This window comes from Panthera tigris, chromosome C2 (assembly GCF_018350195.1).
Source record: "Panthera tigris isolate Pti1 chromosome C2, P.tigris_Pti1_mat1.1, whole genome shotgun sequence".
Taxonomy (NCBI): domain Eukaryota; kingdom Metazoa; phylum Chordata; class Mammalia; order Carnivora; family Felidae; genus Panthera; species Panthera tigris.
This window is the reverse complement of record NC_056668.1, coordinates 150,888,284-150,906,363: the sequence shown is the minus strand read 5'-3', so window position 1 is coordinate 150,906,363 and position 18,080 is coordinate 150,888,284. Positions and strand designations below refer to the sequence as shown.

General features: G+C 56.0%; 1 protein-coding gene across 1 annotated transcript in view; it reads right to left on the bottom strand.

The window, feature by feature from the left end:
- Positions 1-18,080, bottom strand: part of SCN5A (sodium voltage-gated channel alpha subunit 5) — a 93,938-nt gene that overhangs the window by 22,556 nt on the left and 53,302 nt on the right. The window contains exons 15-20 of the mRNA XM_042999168.1: positions 13,209-13,382; positions 11,589-11,945; positions 7,582-8,028; positions 6,151-6,306; positions 3,532-3,652; positions 2,460-2,614 (exon numbers count right to left, since the gene is read on the bottom strand). Coding sequence (XP_042855102.1) covers positions 2,460-2,614; positions 3,532-3,652; positions 6,151-6,306; positions 7,582-8,028; positions 11,589-11,945; positions 13,209-13,382 — 1,410 coding nt within the window. The remainder of the gene's footprint in view (positions 1-2,459; positions 2,615-3,531; positions 3,653-6,150; positions 6,307-7,581; positions 8,029-11,588; positions 11,946-13,208; positions 13,383-18,080) is intronic.

Genomic DNA, 18,080 nt, shown 5'->3' with positions numbered 1-18,080 from the left:
CAATCCCAAGCAAAAATATATTTATAATAGTTTTTTTTAATTATAGCTTGGATCTGCTTGGTTTTATCTCAAGCTTCTTATGTTGAGTTAAACCTTGTTTAATGTTAACAAACAAAAACACTCTAGTTTTGTAGTCATTGTATTTACATTTGTCTGATATATCTTATTATTTTACATTTAATATTTCTGAGTGACACCATTTTGGTTTGTCATTTAAAAACACATAGTGGAAGGTTTTTTTTTTTATTTTGCTCTTAAATGTTTTTATTTATTTTTGAGACAGAGAGAGACAGAGCATGAGCAGGGAAGGGGCAGAGAGAGAGGGAGACATAGAATCGGAAGCAGGCTCCAGGCTGTGAGCTGTCAGCACAGAGCCCGACGCAGGGCTTGAACTCATGGACTGTGAGATCATGACCTGAGCTGGAGTCGGATGCTTAACCTACTGAACCACCCAGGCGCCCCTGTTTTTGTCTTAAATCCATTCAGGGGCACCTGGAAGGCTCAGTCAGTTAAGCATCTGACTCTTGATTTTGGCTCAGGTTGTGAATTCATTATTCGTGAGATCAAGCCCCGGGTAGGGCTCTGCATTGACAGCATGGAGCCTGCTTGGGATTCTCTCTCTGCCCCTCCCCTGCTTGTGCTCTCTCTCTCTCAAAATAGATAAATAAGTATTAAAAGAAATCCATTCAGAGTCCTTTCCTTTTAAAAGATGAATTTTATCCAGTTACTGTTATTATTAAAGCACATATTTGATTTTGCCTCTGCCATATTATTTTCTGTTTCCTGGTTTCATGTTTCCTTGTTCCTTCTTTTTTCTCCTATCTTTTGCTGTAAGAGCTCTGTTTTCTTTAAAAGAAAATTCCCTCCAACAGTTTGGAAGGGATATATAGTTTGCTTTCTGTTAAACAAGTTTATAACTTTAAATAACACACTCAGACTTCTTTTTCTCAATATATCATCGACGTGGTTTTTTTTTAAACTGTGCTTGGCTGTCTACCCTGATTAGATTCACCATTTGCTTGCCAAACCTCCTCCTCACTTATGCCAGGCTGAGTTTTTCCTCCACAGCCCAGACTACATGGCTCTGGCTGCCCTTGTTTGTGGCTGTTTAAAAACAAAACTCGTTAACATATTGTCAAATCATCCTTCTCTGAAGCCTACAGAGATTTGGCTCTAGCTGCCGATGGTAAAACAGCATGCAGCCTGCAAGTCATGGCTCCAGGCCCACTCTGGGACAGGGGAGGGCAGTACAGAATGGGGTGGGCCCAGAGATTTAGGAGTGACAGCCGCAGTGCCTCCCCATGGCCTGCCCCCGCAGGAGGCAGCACAGAGTGGAGGCACATAGCCTTGGGTCAAAGTGCCCCTCTCTCTCGCTCTACAGTTCAAAGCATTCCCTGTTTGCTACTCATCCATGGGGTTCTCACCTCCCCAGCAATATCAAGCGCTTCCTCCCTGGGGCCAGGAAAGTTACTATCTCTTCTGCCTGCTTGACCACCTGTCTCCCTGCTCACCAGCATCTTCTAGAACTCTCTCCGGGGCTGTCCCATCTCCTCCTAGAAGGACTGAGAGGTCAGAATCGGGTGCTTGGTCAAACCTCCTTGTCCTCCACAGTCCAGCTGCACTTGCTGTCTCCAGGGAATCTTCCTGACCGCTCCAGTCCCCCTGACCTCCCAGCCATTTACTCCATTCTTGTTCCGTTGTCTCTCTGGAGCTGATCTCTACCCCAAACCTACTGAATCTGGTTTCCCCAACTAGACTCTGAGCCACTGAGGCTGGGGTTGGGGTCTCCTCCTCTTGCTGCCCCCCATGGCTCATAGGCCTAGATACAAGGAGAGCTTAGAAAGGGCCTCTTGAACGAACAGAAGCTCAAGACAAAGGACTCTGGAATCTGACCGCCTGGGTTCAAATACCACGTCTGCTGCTGAGTGAGGTGGGACCTTAGGCAAGTCATTTAACGTTTTTACAAAGGGCTATTGTCAGGATCCAAGGTGATACTGTGTAGCCTGCAGAGCATGGCCTCTCGCCCTAGAAGACGGGGAATAAGTAAAACTACCAGTGTCACATCAGCCAGCATTGTTAACTGCACTGAAACGGCCTGACGGGGCTGTTTGCAGCTGGGTGTGTCACCGGAGCTTGGGGGGTAGGAGGCTGGTGACCTGCGACCTATGCCAGCTGGGTGCTGTGAACTGGGGGCAAATCACCCCCCTTTTGTGGAACACGGGGGTCTGGAAAGATGGCCTCTGTGAGCCCTTCCTGCTCTGACCTCCGTACGTGCCGTGGTGTTGGGAGTTTGTGGGCTGACTCCCGCTCCCGGGGGGGCGGGGGAAGCACATCTTCAGCAGAGGCTCTGCCCCAGTTTCCGGTCTCCTCCCCAGCCTCTCCAGCGGGAGACTTCCCTTCCCCGCCCTCCTCCCCTCCTCCATCCCTCTCTGCCCAACCCTGCATCCCCAGGAGGGTACCAGTGCTCCGCTGCTGAGCAGGATCATGAAGATGATGAATGTCTCGAACCAGCTGTGCTCCACGATGCGATAGCAGGTCTTGCGCAGCCGCCACCAGACCTTCCCCGGGGCCTGCGTGGTGTCCACGGCGCAGCAAGGACAGCGCCGGACGCAGCCTGCGGGGGTGGGGAGGGGGAGGGGTCAGGCCCAGGCCGGGGCCTGCCAATGCCCACGCCCGATGGCGGAAGGTCGGATGGTGGAAGGAGTGACTGAGAGAAAGAGGGTATGATGTGGAGTAAAGAACGGGGCGGGCGGGGGTGGTGGACGGCAGGAAGCACCGTGGTGCCGTCCTCGGGGCCCACGCTCAGCAGGAACTCCAGGGAAAGGCCGCGTGGACTGGGCACCCAGTGAGTGCCTAAAGGGCCTGGCAGGTCTGGGGTGGGGGGAAGGCTGGGGCTGGGATGGGCTCCTGCTTCTCCTCTGCTCATCTGGGAAACTCTCCCCCTGGGGAAATATTCCCGAACCCCTGGGGTGCTCTGGGGCGCTCTGTCCCCGGGCCTTGTCCATGTTTGCAGTTTTTGAACCTTGGGAAGGGCAGACCGCTCACTGAAAGCCCCAGATGACAGGCCACGTGGAGGGCGAGCTCTCATTTTAGCCCCAGCCGCCTTGCGAATACACCACCCATCCGTAGAGTTACAGAGGCCGGCGACCAGCACGGCCACAGGTCACACCCACAGGTATTTACAGAAGGCCCACGGCGTGCCGGGCACCGTGCCCACCTGGGGGCACAGGTGAAGACGATGGTGTCCCTGCCGTGCTACCAACACAGTGTCACTACGACTACCAACGCAACGTCGCCGGTCCTCGGTGCCGCTGACCCACACTGCCCAGCCCAGCACTCCGCGGGCAGACTTGCCGTGATTCAAGTCCTGGGCACGAGGAGGGGCCCTGGGGTCACGAGGAATGGGGTAGAGAGGGCAAGCATCAGGGACAGGGTGCGGTGCCACATGGCCCCTGGCCCCAAATTGCTACTGGTCGTCCTGCCCCTCTGGGCGGGGCAGAGGCCGGGGCGAAGGGCCACGCCGGGCAGTACCTTCGGTGAAGCAGTCCTCTGGGTCCTTGACATCCTCACCCAGGTCAGGGATCTGCTCCAGGAGGTCAGCAGTGTTGGTCATGTCTGCTGTGCTCCCTTCCGAGTAACTGTCCTCCTGAGTCTGTGGGCAGGGGTGTGGGGTGGGGTGGGTGAGGGCCATGAGGAAGCCTCCAGCCTGGAGCCCAGAGTCTGGGGCAGCCGGGGGCTCCCTAAGGGAAGGTGCCCAGACTACTTTCCATTACACACCCTGGAAATCTGAGCCCAGGGTGGACGGGTGGGTGGGGACCTGCCCCGGGCTGGACTGAGGCCCCTCGGGGGTCCTGAGTCTGCGCTGGAGTCTAGTGTGGGGTGCAGGGGGTGTGTGGGGAGGGAAGGCACTGGGGACGGGAAATGCATCCAGCCAGGAGCAAACGGACACGGGCAGCAACACCGACACATCCGGCCAAGGATACACGGTAGTGGCTTGGCACACAGAGCCAACAGACGTGCCACAAGGGGAACAGAGTCAGGACCAGGAGCACAGGCACATACAGGTGTGAGGTCAGACACACAGAGAACAGGCCAGCAACCCAGCCCGCACTTCTCACCCAGTTCACAGGGAGGGTCTGGAGTAAAAGCAAGAAAAGATCGGGAACGTCCCTGCCCGGCTGGGCGGGGTTCTGCTGCCCTGACCTTGCATAACCTGATTACAGCCGGGCATGTGCACGCAGCCTGCCCTTGTGAGTGTCTGTGTTAGTCTCGTGTGGGTTCCAGCGTGCAGGGGCGCAGTAGTGGAGCCTGCTGGTGCCCTGCCCAGTTCCCTCTTAGCCACGGCACCGTGAACGCCGGCTGCTTAGCTGGCTCCTTCTCCAGAGCCCGGTCTTCAGCCGGGGGCGGCCGTCCCTGGTAATGGCGTGGGGGCTACGGCCCAAGCCAGGGGCGGCTGACAGTGTTGCACCGCTATGGGAACACAAAAGGCCAGCCCCTTGCCTTGGGGTGGGACAAGGCCATGTGCAGCTCATGCTCCAGGGCTGCCAGCGGACCAGGCTGAGGCCTGAATCCAGCACTGGCCTTTCGCAGCTTCTTCCTTGGCCTCACCCTGCTTCTCCCATTTCTTTCCCTATCGGCTTCTCTGAGGGCGCTCCCTCGGTAAATCATTTGCACAGGAAGCCTGTCTCAGACTCTGCTTCTAGGAGCCCGCTCTACAGACAGCCATGGCACGGCCGAGGCAGGGGCTTCTGAGAAGGAAGGGAAGCCTTCAGTGGCTTCGGATCCCATCTACGCCGCCAGCTACGGGGGCAAGCCCGCATCTCCAGCTCCGCCTGGAGATGAGCTGGTTTGAGTTCCCGGGCCTGCCTCTGCTCCTGAAGCTGCCTTCTCTTCCCTTCCTCCCATGACTCACTCCTCTGGTTTCTCAAAGTCCTCTTAAGTTTTGGTGTTTGTGATGGGGAAGGGCTGGACGCTGGTGGGAAAGTCGAGAGGGCCCGGGTGTAGGGTGGAGCCGTGGCCCTTTTGGGGTCCCCGTGCCTTGGAGGGCTTCCTCCTTCTGCCCCCAGCTTCACTACGCAGCGGAGCTGGGAAAGGCACGAGCCTGAGGAGGTCTCTGTGCTACTTCTTCAGACACCGGAGCTGCGTAAAGTCCGCGGGGCATCCGGTGGGAGCCAAGCCTTCAGGATCCCGCCGCAGGTGAGATGAGGGGTCCTTCTCCCAGGAAGACCCAGCCCACTTCTCTCTCCCTTTGATGGGTCCCACCACGAACTGATTTGAGGAAAGGAAGACGTTTCAGCATTCCAGTACGAGAGCCCCCCGCTTCTCTGCGACTTTTGTGCCCCTCCTGTTTCCAGGTGCCTTTCTGCGTCAGACCCTCCAGGGGAGAAGCGCGACCTGCACCGTCAGGGTGAAGACCGTAGCGGGCGCTCGTGCTCCAGAGATGACCATGATCGCGAGGCCTCCCACGAGCCCATCCCGTGACAGGGACCCGGCAAAATGGGCAGTGCTCTGCTGGGGCAAGTCACAACTGCCGGCCAGGGCCAGGCTGCAGGGCCAGAGCCACGGAGCGCTGTCTCTGAACGCCTGACCTCCCCATTCCGTGGTGAGTGGGGGTGGGTGTGCAGGGTCGGGGGCGTAGTGGGCAGAGCCATGGTCCCTTAGCTCAGGGGTTGCCGACTCCAATGCTTACAGGGGCCAGGCAGGTGCTGGAATGAAGTCAGGCAAGTGGAGTCTGTGGCAAACCAGAGGGCTCCTGCCAGTGTCAAGGAGGGTGGGCAATGTGCCAAGAACTTGTTCTCAGGGCCCCCTGAAGTTCCCTGGGATGGGGTAATTCATAGGACAAACGTTTGGCAGAGAGGAGCAAAGCACAGGAACCGAGTGAGGAGGGGTGAACACAGGGAGGTGTAGGGTTAGTCCTGCATCAGGGGTCTCGGCTGGCTGCTTCCAGAATTTCCCGGAAGCCCTGGGCCCCAAGCCATCCCTCCCCCCATCCTGCCCACGTTCCCCTCCGTCGACGGGTTTCCCACGCTGCCTGTGACAGCGGCTACGGTTCCCACCAGCAAATGCAGGCGTGTGCCAGGGCCTCTCACGGCCTGGCTCCAGTCCAAGCAGCAGCACCCGGCCGGCTTCAGGGACAAAGGTGTGCGTTACCTCACTGCACCCTGGGGCCGGGGGCTCCACTCTCCGCTGCTGCCGCCAGTCTGCCTGAGCCACACTGGCCTCGGAGGAGGGGGTCTCTGACACCTGGCTCCAGGCCCTGGGCTTTGGGAGGGCCTCTGGGCTGCCGGAAACAGGCTGGGATTCCTGCTGAAGAGACCCCCAGCCCGTGAGCCACCCAGCCAGAGTGTTTTCCAGGGCCCTGCCTACGCGACTGGAACACTGCCTCCTGCCCTCTTCATGGGGCCTCCTCTCACTGAAGATCAAGGGCCTCCAGGGCCGGAAGTGGGCCGCTGGGAGGCTCCTGGCCAGCCTGGCATAAATCTCCCCCTCCTCCCATTCCCTGGAAGGGTGCAGCTGGGCTGTGATGCCCAGCTCCAAAGTGCTGGCAACTCCACTTAGGAAGGATACGCTGACTTCTCCCATGAGTGCCCACGGCACTCCTTACACACACACACACACACACACACACACACACATCCCAGGGAGCCAGAGTCAACAGGCTCAAGAGAAGGAAGGGAAAAGGAAAAGGAACATCCTGGAGATAACTGGAAGCCGTGGTCCTGGCAACACCCACATTGCCCTCTCCCAACTCATACTGTCACTGTCCCGCAGCCTGGTCTGACTCAAGGGGCGGAAGCTGGCCTCCGGGACCACTGGGAGGCAGAAAGCTGTGGAAGCTAGCCCGAAGCCTCAGATTCACTTCTACACATGGGGAACCGTTGTTCCTCACAGCAAAGCCGCTCAGGGCAGGCCTAAATGAAGCAGCCAGGACAGGCCCAACCGGACAGAGAACCACTCACTGTCTGACCTGAAGACCTAAGGAGAAGCCATCTGAGCCTGGCTCAGGCCACGGGAAAACTGAGGGGGCGGGGGGCACCGTCTCTTTTGTCCAGACTCTGGTCCTAAGTGTTAAAAATAACAGGTTGGGAGATAAGATAGTGCTGTCTCTGACACCTGCCATCTCAGGGAGGCTTATTTTTAAATCTCAGAGTTAGCCCTGGGCCTGGGAGGAGGGGAAAGGGCAGTGGCGAGGTCAGGAGACTGCACTCCTTCCCCACTAGGACATTCTGGTCGGGGGTCCAGGATGTCTGGCTCTGTCGCAGGTGCATGAGGAACTCCTAGCAAGCCTCTCTCTTGCCGTACCTTGGTTCCCCTTTCCGTGCGATCAGCTCTCACGGCTAGCATCAGATGAATGATGGACAGCAGCCCGTCCCTAGGTCCCCTCCGGGCTGGCTTGGGAAGAGAGGGTTGACAGCTGGCCTCAGCACCCCTGTGTGAGGCTGCCCTTTGGGAGTGGCCTGTCGTCTACCTCCATCCCGTTCCTGCTGGGGCAGCTGCTCTGAGCGAGGCTGGGATCCCTGGACAGCAGAGCCCTGGGCCCTGTATGCGCAGGTGCTGCACAGGTGGGCGGTGGGCACTCACCTGCTTACTGGACTCTTCCTCTGTGCCCAGGCTGTTTTCCTCGTCCTCCTCTTGCTCATCTGTGTCTGACTCAGCCACGGCAATGGGCACACACACAGGCTCTGTATCCCCCGGGGTGCCCTGGCCTGGCCGCTTGTCTTCCTCAAACCGTGTCTCCTTGCGGGCCGGAGGCGCCTTCTCTGGCTCTGGGGGCGGTGGGGGTGGGGAGCTGGAGGTGGCCACACAGCGGGGCGGCTGGCCGTGGGCGGCAAGGGCCGTGGGCTTCTGAGGCCCCCGCTGAAGGAGCCCACAGCAGAAGTCCCAGGTGGTCCGCTTGAGGAAGCGCAGGCCACGCTGGATGCGTGCCAGGGCCAGCTGGAGGTTGTTCATCTCCCCGTCGTCGTCGGGGGCCGTGAGGTTGTCTGCACTGAAGGAGCTGAGCAGCAAAGCCAGGAAGAGGTTCAGGACCTGTGGAGGCAACAGATCCGGCTCATCGGGGCGGGCACCACACCAGAGGCATTCGGCCTCGGGTCCGTTATGGGGAAACTGAGGCCGAAAGACCTTAAGGACTGCCGCGGCAAACAGCTCTGGGCGCGAGCCCTGGGCCCTCATCCTAACGCTCCAGGTGTCTTGAACATAGTGAGTTTGGCTATAAATGAAAGACCAATTCCCATCCCTTTTCCCAAGGGCTCGGATACAGTCTGAGTTGAAGGCATTCAGGCCCAGGGTCAATGGGAGAACCATGGCTTCCTCCAGACGGGGCCTGCAGACAGAGCCTTGCTACCTTGGGAGTAATGGAGGACTGTGGGGTTAGGAGGGGCACAGCGTTGCTCCCTGGGAAGTGGGATCCAGTCTGGGATCACCAGGGACAAGACAGAATCCCACCCAGAAGCAGTCTAGAATTCCCGGAGACTTTCCCGGGAAGGGACTTCTACATCTGTTGGCGAAGGAGGGGCTGGTGATGGGCCCCTGAACTGGCTCGACACCTGAAAATCTGGGGCTTCTGCTGTGGAACACACTCTACCTGTGTCCTTAAGAGACTCCTTAAGTGAGGTGTGCAAAACCTGTCTCTCTTTGCATGGTCTGGACTATTGCTCGCTGTTAAACCACCCTGCAAGTGCAAAGCTTTAGCTTTTGTTAAAAAAAAAAAGAGAGCACTTTTGCTGAGTGACAAGGGGGTGGCCGTGGGTCCATTTCCCAGCCTCGTGGAGGGTAAGGGAAAAGGGTGGTGGGCTTGTTCCCACACGTGTCGTCAGGCTGACAGGCCAGAGACACAACCTCCCCACCTGGGGCTTGGTGCTTTTTCCTCCCAGCTGCCCCCAGAAGGGAGTTCCCTCAACGGGGGCCCCCTCGGCAGGGAGCTGTGTGACGATGCGTGTGCAGTTCTCACTAGTAACCCACTCTGGGCCCCTCTGTGGCTTCTCACAAGCCCCTAAGACATGCCTCGTGCCAGTCCGAGAGCTAGGGATGAGAATTCTGAAGAAAGCAGCAGTCAAGTTGGAGCGCCGGGAGTCAGAAACACGCCTTTAAGGAGTGCACATTCACAAGGACAGTATGGGAAGGTTGAGAAGCAGGATCTGGCATTCTACATGGGGAGATGATCGCTTTTGACACCTGGCAGCCCTTTTCATGTCACCCCTGGGGGGTGGGGCACGTGATGTGATTCAGGGCTGCTGTCTACACTGACCTCTGGCCTGGCCCCTGGCCTCGGCCACACTGGCCTAGGCCTGGCCTGCTTCTGCTCCCAGTTGCCCAGCCCGGACCCCCTGCCCTCCCCCGTGCCTCGCCTCCAGGTATCTGGAGTCTAGGCTGGGGGGCAGCGAGGGGGGGGGGTGCCTGGGCAGCCCTGTCCACCCTTACCAGGCGCCAGGTCCTCCCTTGTTGCCTGCTTCTGAGGCTTGGTTTCTTCCAGTGCTTTCCCCGTCAATCACGCTGCCGCTCCCCAGCCCCTGCCTGATCATGACTTCCCATTTCAATGGCAATCTCGCTTCCACCCACGCCCGGCAGCGGCCCAATTCCTGAGGCGACCAGGGTGGGGGCTGTGTGGGCTGCGTTAGCTTCCCTCCTCCAGCGGCCTCTAATCTCATCCCAGGCAGATCCGCTAGGAAATCGCAGGGCTGTATGCGTGAGGGCAGCGGGCCTGGCCCCGGGCTGAGAGCCTGGCATACCCGCGTCCTCCTTGGAATACACAGTCTGGTGGCCCCGGGGCTGGGCCAGGACTCAGTGAGGCTCCATCCTGAGGGGCGGCCAGCAGAAGGAAAGGAGGGGGGTGCACTGTGCACCGATGCCCTGCCCCCTCTCTGGGCTCCACCTGTGGGGCTGGGGGAAGCCCGATCCCAACCTGAACTGGGCCCACCCTTGCATGGTTAGGGCACACTGGAGGAGAAAGCGGGCAGGCTTGGGGAAGGGCTCTGGAGCCTACAGCCCACGGTACTTGAGCCAACCACAAGCCCTATACTGTGAGTCTACACGGCCCACACAGCAGGAGTCAGGCCGTGCGGGTGTGATGTCTGAGCACGTACGGACCACCTATGTGCTCAGGCAGGTAGCTTCATGTCCGCAGTGGACAGTGACTTCTTCCTGAACCACTCACTCGCCTCTTCCAAGAGCTCATTCTCTGGGATTTGGATTTTTGATCTCCCTCAACTCCAGAATCCCCCACATTTAAAGATACAAGGCAAGAAGCACATGTTCTAGGACAGACAGGTGGACATGGGAACAAAGGCCTGCGTCCCTCATGACAGGGTAGCAGGGACTGCCAGCATAGCTACCCAGGATGACATACAAGCTCCCATGGGCCCTGCCTTACCTGGGCCACCACCTGCTACAGCTGTGCTTTACTCCCTCTGCTCCTTCCCGCTCTAGCATCACCTGTCAGGTCTGCTCCAAATCCTCCTCTAGGAAGCCCTCCTTGATTTCCCCTGCTGGAGGGGATCAGTGCCCACGGGCTCTTCCTTAATGCTTCTGATCCTTCTAACCAGATTGACAGTTATTTCCGGCCTGTTTGAACTCTCCACTTCCCCACTCTCCCGTTGGTGAGCAATGTCAGGGCCACATTCACCTCTGCATGCCCAACGGCATCTGCCACAGTATTTTGTATGCAGCAGGGGCTCAGTAAATGGCTGTTAAGCTGAACTGAAAAACGATGTGATACATCATTGGTCGTAAATAACTAATATAATAGCGGGTAGATGAATAAATAAATAAGTTAATGGATACAAGACGAGTATACAATAAATAAGCAGGTAAAGAGGTGGGTGATTGAAGGAAAAAACAAATGAAAAGTGATGTGAAGGGATGGGTGGATCAGTGAGTGAGTAAGGAGAGAGCTGGATGGAAAATGGGCGGATGGATAGGACTGGTGAATGAGTGAATGGACGAGTGCGTTGCCAGATGCATGTGGGGGTGGATTAATGAGTGGAGGGACAGATAAGAGAGTAAGAGTGTGGGCGATGGATGGATGGACAGATGGATGGACAGGTGGATGGACGGATAGGTAGGGGTGTGCGTGTGTGTTTAGGAACGAAGAGGGGTTGATGGATGGGTTTGGATGGGCAGAGAAGTCGGGGGGGTAAAAGAATGAGGAAGTGGGGATGGCCGGAGGAGTGAATGAATAGATAGGACTGGTAACTGGGTAGACAGAGCGACAGAGAGGTGGACAAGTGGATGGGCGAGTTGGCGGGTGGGTGACTGGTAAGTAGATGGGTGGCTGGATCGGGAGGTGTGTGGACGGGCAGAGGGATGGAAGAATGAGCGGATAAGTGAATCGATGGACTGGTGATCAGCGCGTAGGGGGATGAGTAAATGGGTACAGAGGTGGTGGATGAGGAGACAGACGAAAGGATAGGTAACGAACAGGGGGATGGATGGATGGATGGGTAAAGGGACGATGCGAGACGGATGGGTAGACGGATAGTTTGATGGAAGGCCGAGTGAACGAGTGGACGGACGGGAGGAAGGCCAAGTGAATGGACAGACGGGTGACCGGGCGGGTGAGTGTGTGTGTGGTGTACGTGTGGCCAACTTACCACAAGGTTGCCAATGACCATAACGAGCAAGAAGACCAGCAGGCACAGTGACTGGCCGGACACCTCCATGCAGTCCCACATGGTCTCGATCCACTCCCCACAGAGGATGCGGAAGATGATGAGAAAGGCGTGGAAGAAGTCCATCATGTGCCAGCGAGGCAGCAGGCCCGAGTCGCTGATGCGGTGCCTCAGCTCTGAGTAGTTCTTGCCAAAGAGCTGCATGCCCACCACGGCGAAGATGAACACGATGATGGCCAGCACCAGCGTCAGGTTCCCCAGCGCCCCCACTGAGTTCCCGATGATCTTGATGAGGGTGTTCAGCGTGGGCCACGACTTGGCCAGCTTGAAGACACGCAGCTGGGGAGGGAGGCGTCATTGTGAGGGGCTCTGGTTCCCGCTGCCCACGGACACCCTTGCCCCACTAGCTCCCGCCTGAAAACCCAGGGAGCCTGTGGGCACGTGTCCCCAAGAGCGCACACTGCTGTTCCTCTCTACAGCCCGAGGGCAACCGCCCTGGGCGCTGCTCTGGGAGTCAGGTCACCGTGTCCAGATCACCCCCCGCCCCCCATCAGCCCTGCTCTCCGTCCCTACACCGGCTTCCGACTCAGGCTCACTTCCAGGAACTTCCCAGTAGATTCCTCCAGCTTGGACTGTCCTTCCTCTTCCAGGCTCATCCTCATCAGGTCAAACCATCTCTGATTTGCCCAACTGCCTCCAACCTTCTCTCCTCTCAGTTCTCACGGAGAAAGGGGGCAGGCGCTTAGCGCTTACTGGATACCTGCTGTGCCAGGCCGGGGCTTAGGATGGCTCACCTCACTCAGAGCTCCCAATAACCACACGAGGCCGGCACTCACCTCCTCTGACAGATGAAGAAGCCAGCCCTGAAGGGTGCAGCAACTTGTCTGTGTCCATTGGATCGTGGCAGTGGAGTCGGGGCTAGAACTCATAGCTTCCACTTTCTCGACTGCCCCTACCATCCTGCCTTCCAAGCCCCCAGTGAACCCAACATTGCCCAGACCTCTTCCAGGAAGCCTTCCCTGATCTCCTCCAGCCCCCTGCGTGGACGTCTCCGGCATTCTGCACTCAGAGTGGTCCACAGACCAGCAGTTTGGCATCACCCTAGACCTACTAAACGAGTGTCTGTGGTTTCACAAGATCCCCAGATGATTTGTATGTGCATTAGAGGTTCCCACATGGTGACTCTGAAACCAGGAAGCAGGGGAGCTGTCGGCAGACCCGGCTCCCACCTGCTCCTTGCCACGTGGCTTTGGGAAATTCGTTTCACTTAAGCCTTGCTCGCCTCATCTGTGAAATGGGTATGCAGTAATACTAGCTCCTGTCCTGGGATTCTATGAGGACTAAAGGAGGCACGGTGAGCCACAAAGAGCTTTGCAAGTCGTCAGGACGCCACCCCAATAGTCCCCCCAGAGGAACCTCTCTGATCTTGCCCCTCTCCGGACCCCCCACGTCACCAGCGCTGGGGTACCCAGCAAATAGCTGTTGGGCAAAAGCACGATGGGTCTGAGCAGGGGAAACTGAGTGGTGACCTCGGGGGAGGGGGGGTGGCCGCAGTGCCCCGGGCCCTCACCCCACCCCCCTGCAGCGGGCCCAGCCGGGTACCAGGCGGAAGGAGCGCAGCACTGATAGGTTGCCCATGCGGGACAGGCCCAGCTCCATGAGGCTCAGGATGACAATGACGCTGTCGAAGATGTTCCAACCCTGCTGGAAGTAGTAGTAGGGGTCCAGAGCGATGATCTTGAAGGTCATCTCTGCCGTGAAGATCCCCGTGAAGACCTGGGGAGGCACACAGATCGGGGTGCCCAGTGTTTGGGCTGGAAAGACCCTCTGGCCAGGAGGGGCGCCCTGCTTTCTGACTCTTGCAGCCCCGGGCACCCCCCCCCCCCACTGGGCTGCCAGCTCTGGCTGCACCCCGGCTCCCAGTGGGTGCTTGCTCGGCCACGGCCCAGCCCCTCGGGGATACCTGCGGCCCCAGCTGCCTCTTCAGCTCACCACCCGCGACCCGCTGGCCTGGCCCTCAGAAACAGCCGGGCCCGCCTCAGGCTCTAGGCAGACTCACAGCTCTAGGAGGCACCTGGGGGCAGGGGAGGCCGAGGTGGGGGTGACACCACCCAGCCTGACACCTTCCAGCCCGTGTCACCGCCGGAAGCGCTCTCCCTCCGCGAGGGCCAAGTACACGCATTCCCGCCAACACTCAGGGCTCTCATGTCTCGGGGCCTTTGCCCCTGCTGTTCCTGCTCTGCCTTGTCCACGCACTGAACTCTCGTCACTGCAGTAACAGCCAGCACCCCCTTCTTGAGGCCTTGACAATGTGCCAGCCCCGGGCTGGAACGCTCCTTTTAACACAACCAACAACCCGACGAGGAAAGTATCATTATCCCCATTTTACAGGCGAGGAAACGGAAACACAGAGAGGTTAAGTAATGTGCTCGGGGACACGTAGCTGGTACCTTCGAGAAGCAGGAAATGAACTCAGTGTTGTGCTTCAAGATTTAGAGGAACCGCCTCTGCCTCCTGAAGAAAGTTTCCAAGAGGCAGAGGCTGGGTTTCCCTTGGTTCGTTGACACAGTTCGGAGCCACCCAGCCTGGGCCAGCAGAGCCCCGCGGTCCAGGAGCCCATCGCGTGGTGGGCCAGGCAGCGGTGATCATTACCAACTGCTCTGCAATGTGCCAGCTGCCTCGACGGGAACGTGGCTCCTGGAGGTGGGGATGGCCTGTGCAAGCACGGCTGGCAGGAAGTTGGGGCCTTCTTGGAGCTGAGGGGGTTATTGTGAGGGCAGTGAGGAGGCACTGGGGCGTTCTGTGGGCGAGGGGCCAGACCACCCCTGGGGACAGTACCAGGGCTTGAGCAGCTGTGAGGGAGGTAGAGGCCAGGGATGGGAGCCTGAGGTAGCTTGCCGGGGTCAGTAAACAAGAGGGGATCACCTAGCCCTTGGCACCCTGAGGGGGCTCTGAGCCGAAAGGAGAGACGGAGGGGTACCTGCATCAGCCCCTTCCCCTGCTGTCTGGATAAGGGGTGGGCTGGGGGCAGGGATTGCTACCGGCCAGGGTGGGGGGTGGGGCAGCGGTGGGGTGGGTGGAGCGGGGACCAGATGACAGGTGGGCGGGCCCCATGACTTCAGCGGTCCCAGAGGGAACTGTTCCCCCACCAGCTGTGGTCTTGGGGAAGGGAGGGCCCCCCAAATCTCTCAGCCTCAGCTCCAATGCCTGGGCTGCCCTCACGTGTGGGGAGACATCCTTGGGTTCTTCTCCCCTTTCCTCCGCACCCAAGCCGGTCTCCGGGTTCTGTACGCAGAACCTTTCCATCCCCCTGACTCCATTCTCCTCCTGCTCTTCCAGCCACGCTGGTCTCCTCCCTGCTGTTCCCTCCTCGGGGCCTTTGTATGTGCCGCTCCCTTTCCCTGGGCCATCCCCCCCTCCCCCAATCACCGGGCTCATTCCCTTCAGGTTTGGGCTTAAAAGCCACCTGATGGATGAGGCTTCCTGATGCTTAAAATCATGACCCTCTCCCACCAAACTCCTCATCCCTCTTCCCTGCTCCATTTTTCTTTCCCTCACTTACCACCATCCGACATACTGTGTATGTGGCTGCGGATTTGGCTAGACTGGAATCTCCACAGGGGGGACCGTTTCTGTCTTACTGCGACAAGAACAGTGCCCGGCCAGCGGGCAGTCCACCAATATTTGTCGAATAAACACACAAATGGTTGGGCTTCCGACCTTCAGCTCCTGCAGTGCCCGGTGTCCTGCCAGCCACACTCCCGGCACTGAGTGTCCCTGAGAACCCCTAAGGGTGGGGCCTGGGAAGCCCCTTCCTCTGACCCCGGCTGGCCCTCTGGTCTCCCCCATCACCCGCCTGAGCACGCCAGGGTAGGTGGGTTCTTAAGGCCTGTTCGACAGACCCATGGATGCTAACACTCATTTCTGGGAAAGGAGTTCAGGAAAGCTCCCTGCCTCACTTTGCCCGGGGGCAAGGCTATTCTGGCCGCAAGAGAGCAGATATTAGCTGGCATTGGAAGTCAGAAGAAAAAGACAGCAGAGGCTCTTGGGGAATGCCTCTTGGGGGAGTGATCACTGGAAGCTCTTTAGACACGCAGCATCTTGAAGAGCCCCGATCTGCTCAAGCAGAACCTGCATTTTGACTAGACTGCCAGGTGATTCGAACACTGGTTCTCAAACTTGAGTCACTTGGGGAGCTTTAAAAATACTGATGCTTGGGTCCCACTCCCAGAAATTCTCGTTAATTGGACTGGAGTGCAGCCCAGCATTGAGCTGTCTTTTGTTTGTTTTTGTTTTTAACTTCCTAGGTGACGCTAACATCCGGCTAAGCTTGTGAACCATTGCTTTACAAATGCATACATTTTGGTGCCGGAGTCTTCCTTCCAAAGGACCAGCTCGGGTTTTCTAAGGCCTTGTGATCAAAGCTTGATGGTTTAAGACACGCAGAGAATGGCAGCCAGACCCAGGTTTCAAAGCTGGATCTGCCACTTTATGATCTTGGGCCAGTTTCCTCATTTTCCTGAGCCTCAAGTGTCCTCATATGTAAAATGGGGATAATAACAACCCCATAGGAGATCTCTAAGGGTTAGAGCTAATGGATGCAAGGCAGAGGCTCCTATGAGAGGGCCATTATTGTTATCATCAGCAGCTTTTATTATGATGGATGCGAGTGGCCAAGAGTGCCAGGCCCAGGTAGGGTCTGCCTTCAATTCTGCCTGTTTTATAGCCTCACTGGGATCTGGTAGGCAGAGGCTGTGTGGGTGGGGACGTGCTTTCCTTGACTCCTGGCAGGGGGGCCACTGCGCAGTGCTGATGGAACCCTAAACTTGCTTTTACAATTTAATTATTTGTAAACATCCTTCAATACCAATTAAACATGATCTATGGCATCGTCCTTCCTTCCTTCCTTCCTTCCTTCCTTCCTTCCTTCCTTCCTTCCCTTTTCCTTCCTCCTTCCCTCCCTCCCTTTCTTCCTCCCTTCCTGAACAGTTGTGGAATATTCCACTGTACAGATATGCCATAAGTAGTTTAACCATCTCCCTGCAATGGGCATTCTTTTGTTCCTATTAAATACATTGCCATAATAAATATCCAATCACATACATGTTTTAAAACATCTTGCCCAGTTCTGTTCTTAGGATAAATTTCTGGAGATGGAAGTGCATAGTCAGTGAGATTCTGACACATATATTTCTAATTTAATTGCACAGTGGTTGGAGATTGAAGAATGCATGATACCCTGTCTTTGCTGCAACTTGCTTTGAGACATAAAATGTGGTCATTCTGTAAATGTTTCATGTGTATTTTCTTTGATTGTTGGGTGCTGTGCTCTGCACATTCAATAAATGAAACTTTTTATTCCTGTTAGTCAAGTCCTCTAGATCCTTGGTGATCTTTTGTAAGCTTGACCCATCAGTTATGGAGGGTGGCCTCTCACTAAGATTGTGGTCTTGTTAAATTGATCTCACTGTCTGCTTTACATATTTAGAAGCTATGTAATTTGGTGCATGAAGGTTTAGAGTTCTATATTCCTGGTGAATCGTTCTTCCATCTTTATGTTTTGGATCTCTTTATCCCTCAATAACACTTTCTGCTTTAAAGTGTTTTTTTGTTTGATGTTAATATAACTCTATTAATTTTCTTGATAGTATTTGACTGTTTTATCTTTTTTCCATTTCTTTTTCTTCAATCCCTTTTAGGGATTTGTCTCCCAAAATATGTTTGGGCATCTTTTGTAAAAAAAACATATAGCTGTGTGTAATTTCTTTACCAAACTGACGATCTGTGTCTTAACTAGTGAGTGCAGTCCCCACTTCTATTTATTGCGATTTCTGGTATATTTGGACGTACGTCTTCATTTTATTTTGTGCTTCTATTTCTTTTTCTTTTGCTTCCTTCTATCAGGTTGAATTGTAAAATCGTAAAATTCCTCTATTTTCCTCTCTACTGGCTTGGCAGTTAAGACTTTCCATTCCTATCCTCTTAGTGGTGGCCCTAAAAAGTTTTAACAATCAGTCTTGAGTTCATAACATCTAAATTAATATTTCATAGTGTACATGAACTTAGGCCATCCTACCTCCAATCCCTGTTCCATGCCTATCTTAGATGCTGCTGTTGTTCAATATTTTAGTTCCTACTTTTTATACCCTCCACTCAGCAATCCTTATTATTATTGTATTTACAGTCAATGCTTGCTTGGTTTTTCCCACATTCTTACTATTCCTTTCAGGATCTTATCAAATCCTATTTCTGCAGTCATTTTACCTCTTTCTGAAGTATAAATTTTTGTTATTGTTTAAGAGAGACAGTCTGTGTGTAGTAGGCTCTTGGTCTTTGTTTAGCATACCTTTGTCAACGGTAGGATGATGATGGGTATAGAATTCTAGGGTGTCTAGTGTTTTCTCCCTGAATTGTGAAATGATTATGTCCCTGCCTTCTGGATTTTGTTGAGGCAACTGCGGACTTTGCCGTCCT